The 14,298-nt window shown below is 44.1% G+C and overlaps 1 protein-coding gene across 1 annotated transcript; it reads right to left on the reverse strand.

Moving 5' to 3' along the window:
- Positions 1 to 295: 295 nt before the first annotated feature.
- CD164 (CD164 molecule) lies at positions 296 to 8,719 on the reverse strand. Its single transcript, XM_041478087.1, has 4 exons — positions 8,339 to 8,719; positions 5,525 to 5,716; positions 4,313 to 4,393; positions 296 to 3,373 (listed from the first exon to the last, which is right to left on the reverse strand). The coding sequence occupies exons 1-4, from the start codon at positions 8,709 to 8,711 to the stop codon at positions 3,213 to 3,215; spliced, it is 807 nt and encodes a 268-aa protein (XP_041334021.1). The 5' UTR covers positions 8,712 to 8,719; the 3' UTR covers positions 296 to 3,212.
- Between the last annotated feature and the right edge of the window lie 5,579 nt (positions 8,720 to 14,298).

Genomic DNA, 14,298 nt, shown 5'->3' on the forward strand with positions numbered 1-14,298 from the left:
GTAACACTTAGTGCACACATTGCTCCTCTTTGGCTTCAAGCAGAAAGTAAGAATTCAATTAACATGGAAAAACATGACCTGAATGAAAATTCTTTTTGAGAGGATTCTAAATCTGAATCAGTAATGTTACATACAAAGTTAATGCTGTTTTTAGGGGAACTAATTCTTCAAACCTTGCATTCTTCCTCTTTCCCTTAGTATTCCTCAATTCCCATGGGAAACAGCTCATCTCCGAGTCACCAAGCAGACATTCCTCTTGGGGACTGCTCACATTAAAGAAAGTTCACAGGTAAAATTCCATTCAACAAATTTTATTTATCAATTTGGTTTTGCGATTACAACTGCTTCAGTTTTCTTCCACTGAAGACAAGATACAAACTTTTACAGCAACACTTGCAGAGAACATTCTTAAGGTAACAGCTTGATATTTGCACAAGTTGGCTTCAAGAAAAAGCCAGATAACTTGAAGAGTCACTAAGATTCAGTGCCTAAAACTGATTTAGGGGCAAGTACAACTACAGATCTATGAGCTACCTTCCACTTCAAAACACAAGGCCAAGAAAAACTACAAGTTGTTACTTCAGGTTTTTTGCTAGTACACAGCACACATCAGCTGATACTGCATTTCACAAAGGAGTAATTACTTTTGACAGTGAGGCAGCCAAGCACATGGTGAAGATGTATAACCCAGCCTCCCCTCCCCCCAGACAACAAAAAGGGAAACAATTCAAGCCACAGCTCTGGACTGTGGAATTACACCTTGCAGGCGAGGCTAATGAGCAAGAGGTGTGTAGTGCAGGCCTTCCAGAAATACAGCACAAACTTGAGTTTTTCAGAGAGGCATTTCTACATGCCAGAGATCCTGGTTTCCTAAAGTCTTGGAAAATAGCAATTGCTGGTACCACAACAAATTTAGTAACTAAGGCAAGGTATCCATTCTACCCTTTAAAACAAAATTTGAGGCAAACAAGTAAGCAATTTTAAGGCACTTTAAACATTATTTTTAGTTTGCTTTACCAGCATACTTTATCAGCAACCTAAATCAGGATCAGCAAAGCTCATGAATAAGCATTTCAGCAACATTTTACAGAGCAACTTCTTTGTGGCAATGTTTTCCATGCTATGAAGTGTAGGACTTTTCTGCAAGTTTGCCAAAAGAGCCCTTTGAGGCCAAAAGTTGTATACTAGGTATAGTTTGCTTTGCTGAAGGTAAACCGTCATATTTCAAAAGAGTATTTTGTTCACTTCAAAGCACAGAATACAAGCTCATGGATTTTTTTAACAAATAAATGTAGTAAAATAGTTCTTAGATAGGGAAAGGACAGATTTAAGTGATTTCACAATAAGGCCAAGGATATACCATCTAACTCACACACATACTGTTGCTGAAAACTGGCTGCTCACTGCTGTTTTCATAAACCTGAGCTGATTGTCTTATTTTTGTTTAGAAACCAAAAGCTAATGAACTCAAAGATACAGTACTGGTGAGTAACCTCTGCACTCTGTAGCAATTTGAGTTTTCTATGCAGCACAATAGAAACAATGCCATTCAAACTAGAAGAACACAAGAAAGCAACACTGTACACCTCAAGTTTCCAACTGAAATGCACTTAATTTGCTTCATAATTCAAGTCCCACTGCTGTGACTATTATCTGCTATCAATGCTATTTTTGTATTGGGTGCCAAATTCCAGTCAAGTCAGAGCTACTAAGACAGTACTACAGATTATCCCAAAACTGATGATCAGGGGATATCATCAGAAGCTACGCGTTATGCGCTACCTCCACTACTTGATTTTATCTCTACTTCCATTTTTCCTGTGGGTTTATTTTCACAGGTGCTCAAGTCAGTCTGCGTTGGAGATGACGTACCTTTGATACTCAGATCACATGGCTGACCCAGCCAAGGGAAAAAAAACCAAAAAACCCTGAACTATTTGGCTGAATAGATTTCCTTAACCAGTTCACTGCAGGTGACACGAACCTGAAGCCTGGAAGGGGAGAAGGAACAGAAAAAAGGTGTAGCCTGTGGTCTCAGGATTACAGCAATCCTGACTAGGATCAAATCAGCAGATCCTCTGAATGACCCTGAACTCCTCCCTCAGCAAGCAGACATACAGGTGGGTAATAAAGAAAAATAAAACAACAACCCAATCTCCTGAAATTAATTGCAACGAGTTTTAAGAACTGTTTGAATAACAAAAACATCAGGATTTCCCAAACATCAGTATTTCAAGTATAAATGCGAGTTGCTGCCTTTTTATACAGGGAGTGAACTGAATTATATCACTAGTTTTATGGTTGGTCTTTGCAGGCCAGAACAAAAGGCAAACAAGCCAAAGCTTCGGTTTGTGGCTGAACATCGCTGTACCGTACTCCTCACTCTAAAACAAAATCACTAAGGGACAGTTATTCTAGGGAAATTTCTCTTTAAACTGGAATGCTCAAGTCACATGTATTCTATATTCCTATGTAAAGTAAATACTTAAAAGTTTTATTTATCTTTGATATAGCTGGGACATGCTTACAGCCTACTGAAATTTAGTCTTTTAAGGCACTAATATTTATTCCCCCATTTGAAGGATTATTCCTACATCCACCCTCAACATTAATTGGAAATGGCATAGGAATTCTGTTTGGAATGAAGTATTTTATGAGGCAACTTTTATTCTTGTGGGGAAAAAAAAAAAGGGATATGCTATTCTGTTAAGACATTATCTAATTCTACATTTTTGCCCATCTTTCTAGCAACACACTGTAAGAGCCATAAGCTACTACAAATGGTATTTCACTCCCTGAAATCAGTCACCAATAATTCACATCTTGATAAAACTGAAGGGACACTGTATCAGATGTTGTTTATATTAGCCTTCAGTATAAGTAATTTTAAGATTGTCTACTGGACAGTGTTGTCACTGAATAAGAATCTCTGAACATTCTACATTTGGCGTATCAAGAAAAGTCCCACATCAGCAGCCGCTAAAGGAAAATAAAACAGCCATTAGAACCCATGCAGCATATTGCAAGTAATCCTGTTGAAGAGATTCATATCACTTCTTGCCAAGTATAATGTTGCAAAAATATTCATTTGAAGTCTTCTTTTAGAGATTTAAAGGATATTATGAACTGCTGTCTTCCACGAGCAACAGAAAATATTTTGGTTCAGTGAACTACAGGTGTTGGGCTACTAGTCCATTACCAAGGGGCAGGTCCTAAAGCGTGTGGTAATTTCGGTCTTTAGATCTGCAGAATTTGTACAGAAAGAAAATAACAGCCTGCAGACCCAGAACAAGGACAATTCCACCTATGAAACTCGCAGCATCAAACGTAGATTTGCGTGGAACAGGTACAGGAGTCTCAGTAGTATTTGAACCTGTTAAACACCAAATTAGAAACTGTAAGTGCGCAATGCTCACAACGGCTCTATAGATTTTAGTGCTGGATTCCTTAAAAAATCAAAACGCCAATAAGAAAACAAAAAATAATTAAAAGTGAAGCCACGCCAGCATCTGAATTTAGATTACTGGTATTGAAATTCTGATTAAATAGAGCTATTTATAGACAAACTGCTCTGGACCTCAAAACTGAGCAATACCCAGCTGGACTTTATTTGTACTTCCAAAAGCCAAAGTCTTCCTCCTCTACATAGAATATATTATTGATATGCCCACATTCAAGACATATTTCCCAGTCGTTACTCCTTGCTCCAGTTTTTTTTTTTCTTAAATTTAACATAAATTGTTATCTTCCATCTACTGTACTTCACCCCGAGTGTTAGGCTTTAAAAACAGCTGAAGTCACAAATACAAAGCTGGAAATAACAGCCATCTGTTGATGGGTAGTTTTAAAGAGCTTTGCTTTGTGAGACCTTTTCATGAAATGGCATATTTAGGACTGACTTGGAAATAAAATACTTCAGCTTACTCCCATCACCATAGAACAATTTCATTTAACAAAAACAAAAAACAAGCATCCCATTATTATGCTGCAAAAACAAAGCATGACCTGCCAAAGACAGGGGAGTTAACAAGGGACTTCCAACCACACTATTAAAATCATCCAGCTAATCTCATTTGACCATTCTGACTTTTTATATCTCACCAATTAGTTCTATTTCTCAGGTTATATAACCTTGCTACTTGCATAGATCATCTTAACAAAATTAGACTTGCCATAAAGTTAGAAGTGACAACACCAGACACACCAATACTCCTTTAATGGTGTCACTTGGTGAGTCTTTCAAGATAACCCTTTGAAAGCGGCACTGATTTCTGAGTAATTCATGCTTTAATTATGGCAGTTGTAGCGTTACCTGCAGTCGTGGCTGTCGTGGTGGCTGAAGTCACGGTGGTTTTAGGTGGAGGAGCGTGAGTAGTTGCATTGGTGACGTTGGCTGTTTGAGAGAAGACAGTACATACACACCATAAACTCCACAGCAAAGTTTGCGAGCACTGACGTTCCCATACAAATGATTTTTCCTGTTTTGCTTTAACAAGGATAACCTTTGCCCTCAGTCTGCATCTCACACAATTTAGGTGGTGAACTGCATGGCATTAAGCCAAGGTTCTGCAACAAGGATTATTTTCAAACTTGCATACTACTGTTACCCAAGTACTTCAAGGTTCTCCACAGATCAGTGATTCTTTGTTCAGACAAAACGACTTTTTTTTCAAGCACTCATATAAATGCTGGTATTTGAACAAGAATCAAGAGATCTGCTTCAAGACAACTGAGAATCTGCATCAAGGCAAAGGACTTTCATTGAACTTTCATTAGAATCAGCTAGTATTAATTGTACTAAAAAAGTACCTAATCTTATACCTCTAGACAGGAGATACACACGCTTTCTTCTCCTGTCCTCAAAACACTAAGTGTAAATGTCATCACTGGAATAAAACCACACACCTAAAACGAAACTGTCTCCTAAAAACTTTCATAATCAAGCCATGTAAGCTGGGTCCCTGACCTCTCGCCCTCTCATAAAGATTAGTATTACTAAAAATTAATCCGTATTCCACTATGTGCTTGGGACAAGTGTTAACATCTGTGGGTTTACTCAAAGCTAACCATCCTATTGTGGATGTAGGATGTTGGAACATTAGGCTGTTCTGAGCCTAATCAAGTACCAACTTGTTACCTCCCAGCTCCCTTGATCAGCAAGTTTTTAAAGATTAGGTGACTTTTTAAAAAAGAGATGGCAGAGATGTAGAGAAATGGCAGAGAAATTTTTGAAAAAAAAAAAAAACCAAACAAAAAACCTCAAACTCCTAAGAATTCATAATTAGTGGCAATTACCAATTCAACTGCCACTGAGCCAATTTTTAACACAGAAAATGCTTCCTGCCAACACAACTAAGAGTTTTCTAAAATCCGCTTCTTCCAAACCTTGGAACCTTTTATGCATTCTGCACATCAGATTTTTAGTAGCCAAGCTACTACAGTGAACTTTGGAAGGTGCCCATCTTTTGTGTTATTCACCAGTTCCTAGTTTCCTGCCATTCTGAGTTCAGTGCCTCTGTATTACCTATAGGAGTATGAGGTGTGGTGGCAGAACTGGCTGTGGTAGCATTGGAAGACTCCGTGGTCACATTGGAAGATGCTGTGGTCACATTGGAAGACGCTGTGGTGGCATTGGTGGGTGTTACAGTGGCATTGGAAGTAGGTGTTACAGTGACATTGGATGCAGTAACACCGGTAGAAGGAGAAACTGTGGTAACTATGAAAAAATAAAGTTACATTAGAGAGATTAATGACAGTATTGAACTAAAAAACAACCCAACAAAACAACATCAGCAGGCATAGCTTTAGGAATTTCATACAGCACTGAGTTCTACTGTAGTTTGAGACGGAAATTATTGAGCTTTTGAATCCACCATACTAACATCAAAAGTTGCATGAGTGAATACGTGAAAAATCTTGTCACAGGCAGCCCAATCAAGCCAGCATTCAACTGGCAACTCCAGATTCCTCAAAGCAAACCGGAATGAGAAGAACCCTACTGTCCAAACAGAAACTGTGCATGCTTTACACAGGAGAGCACTAGGTACAGAGCACTGCTTCCCAACCCTGCTGTGACTGAACCTGAGCTTTAGGTAAAGCAGCCAGCTATAAATGCAGTAGAAAGCAATCAAAGTATGGGAAATAAAGACAAGAACCTGGAGAAATGCATGTACACATGCATAAAAAGGAGAGCAGAAAAAAGTCAATATCTATTTGTATTTTGATCACAGCAGAAGCCAGCAATCTAACCAGTCCAGCTGCTTTTTTACGTCAATCTCAGGTCAAACATTGTTACCTTAAAAACACAACACATCCACTACCTGGATCAAGTAAGATCTTCTCATAATCTACAGTTTTACCACATTAGTTTTAATTGAGACTTACTCACACAGCCATCATACTCAGCAAACCCACATACAACCCACAACTCCTTCTGCTGCATGCTCTCCAGCACATTTCACATCATATCCACCCACTCCAGGCGCCCAGGGGTGACCTTTCACTTTTCTCCGCGAAAGGAATGCTGCTATCCACAGATCTCTGGCAGGCAGAGCTCTCATTTACCTCTCAAATAACAACTACAAGTACATGAACTAACTTCAGTATTCTGACAATCTGAAGTAAGCCTGAATCCACACGGGCTTTCTCTTGGTTGTGGCAGGATCAGGTCAGAAAGGCTGGCACTATTTCTTTCCTTTCACACAAGAAGATATGAAAAGACCTTTGTGGGTTTGCACCAGTGAGGTGTGCAGAGCTGCCCTATTCCCTTCAGGAAGGCAGCACTCACAGCACTTCAAGGGCTTTATGACTGTTTCCCGATAACAGATTTCAGAGGGGTGGGGGGGAATCAGTCAATTATGATGGACATACATCTGAGGAACGATCACAGCACACACAATGGCCTCAGACAAGTGAATAACCTTCACTTTGTAGATTCCTCACTACTATGTGGAAAATTTAGCACAGCACATCTGTTAAGACAGGCAGACAGCTGGTAGAGCCAACTCATACCAGGTACACTAGGACTTCTAATTTAGTTTCAAGAACAGCCTTCCCGGACTAACGTGGGGAAGGATCAGATTTACAAGAGTAAAGGATGAGGAGATGTTTTTTATCAATGAGCTGTTAACATCAGAGTCTGTGGCAGGGTCTCAGACGTTATCCCAATGACACTTCCTGCTGTGAAAGGCTCTGTGGGATCTTTTACATGGGAAATCAACAGAAGCCTGATCTTCACTGAAGGAAAAGAAAAAAAAAAAAAAAAAATACCATAAAGTAAAACAACACACCATACATATGGCAGAAGCCTGATCTTCACTGAAGGAGAAAAAAAAAAAAAAAAAAAAAAAATACTCTAATACCATGAACTCAGCTTTTCAGCCTAGCCAAGATGACGTTTGCTCCCAAGATAAACCCGCTGTACTGGCTCTCGCACAGGGTAAACTCGGATACTCCCCTCACTCTGGAGGAGGAAACCAGGAACCACTGGATGGGTCTGGCCTGCCGGCCCAACAGTGCCCTCTCCTGTCGCAGGGCAGCGTTTGCCGAGCCCCGGCGGAGCAGCCCCGGCCGCCGCTGCCGCAGGGCGTCCCGCATCCCGCCGGCGGGGCAGATCCCTACGGGCTGAGGAGATCCCTACGGGCTGGAGCAGCGGGGACCGGGCAGCGTCACCCTCGGTGCGGCCAGCGCCGCTGCGGAACGCGGCCAGGGAACACTGAAGCGCCTCCAGACAACTTTTTGTTTTGTCTGTTTTTGTTGCTGTCTCCGCGTTTTGGGGCTCGCGTCACGTTTCGCGGTTCCCGGCTCCGCCAACACTCTGGCAAACAGCCCACAGGGCCCGAGCCGTGAGCAGTGGGGGCAAACCCGCGGGACGAGCCACGGGGCTCGCACCGGGATAAGGAACACGCGGCAGCAGGGCCAGAAGGACGCGGCTGCACCCAGGCACCCCGGCTCCCAGACCCCTTCCAAGGGTGCACGGAGCAGCCGCGCACGGTTCCCCGGCACCGGCTCCCTCCTCCAAGGGGGATAACACGGGATAACGGGTCCCAGACCGGCACAAGCAGGAGAGCGGCTCCAAAGCTCGGCGGGCTGCGGCCGCTGCGCCCAGGAAGCGGCGGCGGCCGGGGGAGCGCCGGGGGAGCGCAGGGCGGGCCCCGGGGGGTCCCGGGCTCCGCGGCATTCCCGCCTTCGGAGGGTCCGGCGGCAGGAGAGCACAGGCGGACAGCCCGCGGGGCTCGGTGCGCGGAGCCCGCCTCGCTCCCCACAGCGCCGGGCACGGGGCGGGGCTGCCCCGTCAGCAGCTCCGGCAGGAAAGGGGGGGAGGGCGCGGATCACCCACCGTTGGTCGCCGTTGCGATCGCGGCCAGCCCGCAGAGGCAGCACGCCACGGAAACGACGGCGAGCGGGAACGTAAATGTCGTAAGCGTCCGGCCCATGGTGGCGATGCGGTGAAACGAGGGGGCTGCGGCTCCCGCTCCCGCTCGGCACTTCCCTGCCCCGCTCCGCTCCCGCTGCCGCCGCGCGCCGCCGCCCCGCGCCGCGTCACGGGAGCGCCCCGAGCTGGCCCCGCCCCCCGCTCGCGCTGTGGTTCCGCCCGCTTTCCTCCTACCCCCCCATCGGGCGGGTAATGGAACGGTCCGCGGCGCGGCGGCGCGGCGCTGCTCCCCCACGTGATCCCGCCGCTGCCCCGGGAGGCAGCTTTTCCCGCGCATCACGTGCCGTGACGTCACCACAGTGGTCCCGCCCCCTCCCCGCTGGGTGCGCTCATTGGCTGGGGCGAGGCGGGGGGCGGGACCGGGGCGCGCGCGCTGGCGTTTCCCGCGCGCGGTCGGTGCCGGCGCCGCCGCTTGCGGAGCTCGCATGGGCGGCGGGCGGAGCGGTGCTGCCAGCGGCCCGCAGCAGCTGCACACAGCTATTGCCCCCTTCCCGCGCCGCTCCCCCATTTATACCGTGACTAAACAGCGAGTTGTGCTTAAATTGTACTTAAACGGTAGTAAAAGTGAACGGCACGTGAACCTTAGCAGTCTGCGTGCGGCACTTGCAAAGTGGTGTCCAGCTGCGCTCCCAGCAGCGCTGGTGCCATCACAGGTGGAAGCTGCACGCTCCACGGGAGGTTGTGTAGGTCCAGGATGAAATGGTGGCAGCAGTAGAAAGGAAACGTGGCACAAATTGTAACCCTTATCTTTACAGCCGCGCTGTTGAGAGCACCTGGAGAAGGCTCCTCGGTCATCCCACCACTTCTTTTCGTGGGCTTGGCAGCGTCAGGTTTGCAGCTGGACTCGAAGAAAGGATGTATCCAACATAAGTGATTCTAAGAATCAGGGATTCCCCCAGACCACTGGGTAGAGTTCCCCGTATGCCTGTCAGATTTTCTCTGTCCTTTGTTTCTCCCTAAGGCCGCTTGAGTCTATAGAGATCATCATCTGTGGACTGTCTGCAAATATAAGTTTATTTGTGTAAATCTGCCTCAGCATTTTGTGCAGTGCCAACACAGGTGAATGTTGGGAAACCAAGGCAAACATCCATGTGTGCTTGTATTCAAGGAGTGCTAGGCTAGAGCTATAAAGCAAATTTTATTATGGTCAAAGGACAAACGGAAGAGAAGAGTTATAATCATGACAATTCCCCCTTGGTTCTAAGTGTGAGCTGGACTTTGGCAGTAAAGAGGAAACTGCCAAATAAATCCCTAGCTTAATCTTCCCATTTTACTTTCTTTCCTGAAGGTGTTATATTGCCAAGAGACCAATACAGATGCAGAAATTTTAAGTCACTGTGTTAGCTCTGGAGGGGCCTGTAGGGCTGCTGAATACATAATTTGGGTACAGAGCTTTCTGACAAGGTTCTGTGCTGTCATACGTTGTGGTGCTTTCTGCTAGCAGGCAGGATGGCTAATGCTTTGCCTTCCTGCAAAGAAGCACCAGGGAGAAAACATTAAGAAAAAAAGACGGCAAACAAACAAAAGAGAATTAATTTTGTGATACGAACTGGAACCTTGTAACAGCTGCATTAAAAAGACCATTAAAATGTTGTATGTAAATGTTGGTAACACCAGAATTTAGTTCTGAAAAGTGATAAGGGAACAGAAGTCACACACTGACTTTAGTTATCTCTCATTTGCCATTTTGACTGGAGTGATAGTGTAAAATAATTTAGTTATTTCTACAGTATGACAAAAATTTCCGGCCTTCTAATAAGAAATACTTTTCATAAGCGTTATGAAAATACAATATTTCTGTTCTACTCTGAATAAACAGCATAAGTTGAGGAGCAGCATAAGTAAAAATTGCAATGCAACCAAAATTGCAGGGAGCATGGAATAAGGGATTTTTTATGGATTCCACTCATCCCTCTTGGCCATACCTGTAGAGGTTTTTATGTCCTTCTGAGACAAGGGTCTTGTGCTTGGATCAGGGTTTGATTCAGAGGGTCTGTTGAGATTTTACTAGACACATGGCATTATTTGAACTCAGGCTTTCTTTTTTGCGGGTCTTGTGGGTTATAATGTTAAATATATCTTCAGCAGTTATCAGTGTTTTATGAAGGATTGCAGTGGCAGTTCTGTTGATGTGCTGAACACACAAAGTGTAATGGTTGCTTCAATCTGCATTTCGTCAGGAGTGCATACTAAAAATCTCTTCTTTTGAGAAAGTAATAGGACAGTTAAGTTAAATAAGATAAAAGACAATACCATAATCAGTGTTTATGTGTATGGAAAAAGTGGGAGAAAATGAAGTACATAAAAAAATAGAACCAAGACTACCAGCAAGGGCAAGAATATCTCCACAAGTGAGTGAAAACATGTTTATCATTCTGGGGGCTGGTGGGAATCCAGGGAAAAGATAAATGTGGTTTGTCTGTTTTTTCTTATAGTCAGCATCTTGGGACTTTGTTGCAGCATACAGTCAGCAGGATCATGGCAGTCTGGGTTGTTGTTGTTGGATTTAAAACACCACATTCATCACTGGATTCAGTCCTCATTGCACTCTTATATACTTAGTGGTTAGTAAGGCATTTACCTCTGCTTTGAATCTATATGGAATTCCAAGCACTGCATTACTGGAAAATTATGTAAAATCCTTACAAAATGGGCAAAACCTAAGAGTCTGCAGATGCCCATTTTAGGGAAGCACATTTGAAAAATGGCAAATGCCCCGGATTTGGAGCAGATTGTGTTATATCAATTGGTGCTTGGCAAGATGTGATAATGGATTGCAGAGATTCCACAGGAGTGTGTAGCAGTTTGGGATAACAACAGTAAATGAAAACCAAAATTTAGTAGATAAACTGAAGGGAATATGTATTTCCTTCATTTTGTAAACATTGGTTCTCATTTCCATATTGTCATTTCAAGTGCGCGGAAAGAGAAGTGCATGTGAAATGTAAATATGTAGTGGATGTTTTAGCAGGGGAAATACAGCATCTAAGGAGGTTTAGAGGTCTCTGTTACCATTACATAGTGATGCATTATTGTATCCTGGTGCCATTCACCACAGTGGTGAATTGTTCAGAAATAACGCGTTGACTCCTGTGCCCAACCTTTGTTTGTCCTTGCATCCTGAGGCAGGTATGGCAGTAACTCCTGCTGTAGGGGTGTGACCAGCCAGGGCTGGATACAGCCCCAGGCACATCCAGGGTGGTGCATGCCGTGCTGCATGGCATCGGGGTGTATTTAAGGTGCCTGTGTGTCTGTCCCCAGCAGGAATTCTGGGTGAGGACATTGGCACCTGCACTGTACCAGCTGCTTGCCTGAGGCAGGCAAGGTGCAGCTGTGTTTGGTACACAGGAATTCTCTGTTACAGACACTCACTCAGCCCCACCAGGTGGGGTGGAAAGGCTGCCTTTAACATAAGGAACAAAGAAAATAATAGAGAGAGTGGTTAGTGATAATAAAATAATGTTAAAAATATTTTCTTAACTCTTTTAGAGATAGAGATACAGGCTGATGCTTTTAGCCTAAGGCAAGCAGAGACATGTCTTGAGAAGAAGAATAGAAGGCAACAGGAAGAGGTAAGATGGAGTGGAAAGAATAAACCTTTCACCTGTGCAGCTGCAGCCAACCAGAGAATGAGGACAGGCTGACTTAGGTGACCAAAGGAAAATGAAGCTAACGTTTAGATGGAGTTCTTGCAGCAATACATCCATTTACTGTATTTTTAACGTGCGTTTTTTGGTTGGTGATAGTGTAATACAGTGGTGGGTTTTGGCCTGTGTCAGGGCAGCAGCATATTCCCTAGGAATTTAGCTGTGTCCTCAAGGCTGGCTGATAAAAATGCCTTGGTCAGCCTGGGAGGTTTCCTTCAAGTAAAGGAACTTCAGGAGGGTCTCCACAACTTTTTCTCAGTATATGTTTTTGTTCTGAGGCTCTTGCATCTGCAAGAGATGCTCTTGCAGCCAACCAGAGAATGAGGACAGGCTGACTTAGGTGACCAAAGGAAAATGAAGCTAACGTTTAGATGGAGTTCTTGCAGCAATACATCCATTTACTGTATTTTTAACGTGCGTTTTTTGGTTGGTGATAGTGTAATACAGTGGTGGGTTCTTTGGCCTGTCAGGGGACCATCATATTCCCTAGGAATTTAGCTGTGTCCTCAAGGCTGGCTGATAAAAATGCCTTGGTCAGCCTGGGAGGTTTCCTTCAAGTAAAGGAACTTCAGGAGGGTCTCCACAACTTTTTCTCAGTATATGTTTTTGTTCTGAGGCTCTTGCATCTGCAAGAGATGCTCTTGCATCTGGCCCCTGCCTGCAATGTAACACCCACTCACCTGTGCTCTTGCTGTGCCCTGGTGGCCTGGACCAGTGCTTCTTCCCACACAGCAACTGAGGTACAGGCACAATCGGGCTCTCTTGGTCTGGCCACCCGTTACTGAGTGTCTCTTAACATCCTAAATCTTATCAGAATTACAGTATCAAGATTTTTTCTATGAAGTTTGTAAAATCGTTCCACTAACCCATTTTCGGTGTGCATCATTCTGATCCATTTGATGTGCTGCATAGTTGATATTATCAGTAAAGTTCTTTCAAAACCAGTCTCTCCGAGTACCTTTTTTTCCTCCCTGGACTGGTAGCAGGAATTTTTTGTCTGACTTACAGCTGGGGGTCAACAGTGAATTAGTGAAGGGTATCCCAAGCAATAAAGTATGTGAAGAGCAATAGCAGAGAGCTGTAGCCATGATAGTCTAAAAAGGAAGGTGAGGATGGTCTGTAGGAAGGTGGAATATGTTGTCAGAGGTCTGTCTGGTACCATGAAAATGAGCATATACTGCAGAGATCCCAGGGCTTCCCCAGATCCATGTGGAGTACCTACACAGCTGAGGAGCCATGCTAACAATTTCTGCTGGCTTTAGCAGCCCTCCTGGATCAGATTCAGAAAGCCTCTGGCCTCAGATTAGGTAAACTACCTTGTAGATAATGGTTTGACCTCCACCTTTTGTCTCATCAGTGCTTGAATAAGTAGGGGGGAATGATTGGAGCCGACTGTCTGTGCTGTATTAACACAACGTCCTTGCGTGTTTAACACACATACGCCTGTGCAAAGAAAACTGGTGTGTAGTCTGAGGGCTTCTTTCATCACTTTTCATTTAAAGCAGTGTCTAAGAGAGTGTTTTGCTGGAGTAAGAAGCTCATAAACTTAAAAGAAAACCCAATAAAGCACAACTTGAAAGATACCAGTTTTTCTTACAGCAGTGACACGTTACGTAAATGAAACACTGTGTAATCCAGTAAGATAATAGTTTTCTCAGAATGCATGTTGCTGCCAGCTGTTCTTTGTAGAAGGGAGTTTTTTAATATGGTTGCTGGGAAGGGAACTTCTCCAAACCCAGCAGCTGACAATGAAAGTCTTTACCTCCCCATTTGCCAACCGCCCCTGAATTTCGTGACTTTGTGGAGACCCTGTGGCTTGCCTCTGAACCTGCATGTCCTCTGGATGCTTGTGCATGCTGTTTCTCAGGTATGGCACTCTGAGAGGCAGCACTGTATTCCTAGTGGCTTGACCAGAGATGTAAGTTGTAGCAGAAAATATGTCACAAAACATCATTTTGGATTAAGATGAATATTCCATTTCTGTTTCATTGTTCATAGCCTTGGACTCCAATTTGCAGGCACTGGGGAACCAGGCTTGAAAGATGCACTTGTTTCTTTAGGTGACCTCTTAATACTGGATGAAAGATTTTACCATGCTTTTTTTTTTCCTGGCAGAGTGTCCTGCCATGACCAATGCAAATACAGTAATTATGGTTTGCCTGAAGAATTGTTGTGTCTGAAATTCAAAATATTTCCTGGTTGTACCCTTCTCTTCTC

This window comes from Pyrgilauda ruficollis, unplaced genomic scaffold, assembly GCF_017590135.1.
Source record: "Pyrgilauda ruficollis isolate IOZ18807 unplaced genomic scaffold, ASM1759013v1 scaffold43, whole genome shotgun sequence".
NCBI lineage: Eukaryota > Metazoa > Chordata > Aves > Passeriformes > Passeridae > Pyrgilauda > Pyrgilauda ruficollis.

Excerpts from the sequence above, each read along its gene's own strand:
- CD164 (XM_041478087.1), bottom strand. The coding sequence starts at position 8,711 with ATGCGCGGGAAAAGCTGCCTCCCGGGGCAGCGGCGGGATCACGTGGGG. Across the intron at positions 5,717-8,338 it reads GATCGCAACGGCGACCAACG|TTACCACAGTTTCTCCTTCT; the intron begins GTGGGTGATCCG and ends ATTTTTTCATAG. Across the intron at positions 3,374-4,312 it reads CACGACAGCCACGACTGCAG|GTTCAAATACTACTGAGACT; the intron begins GTAACGCTACAA and ends GGTGTTTAACAG.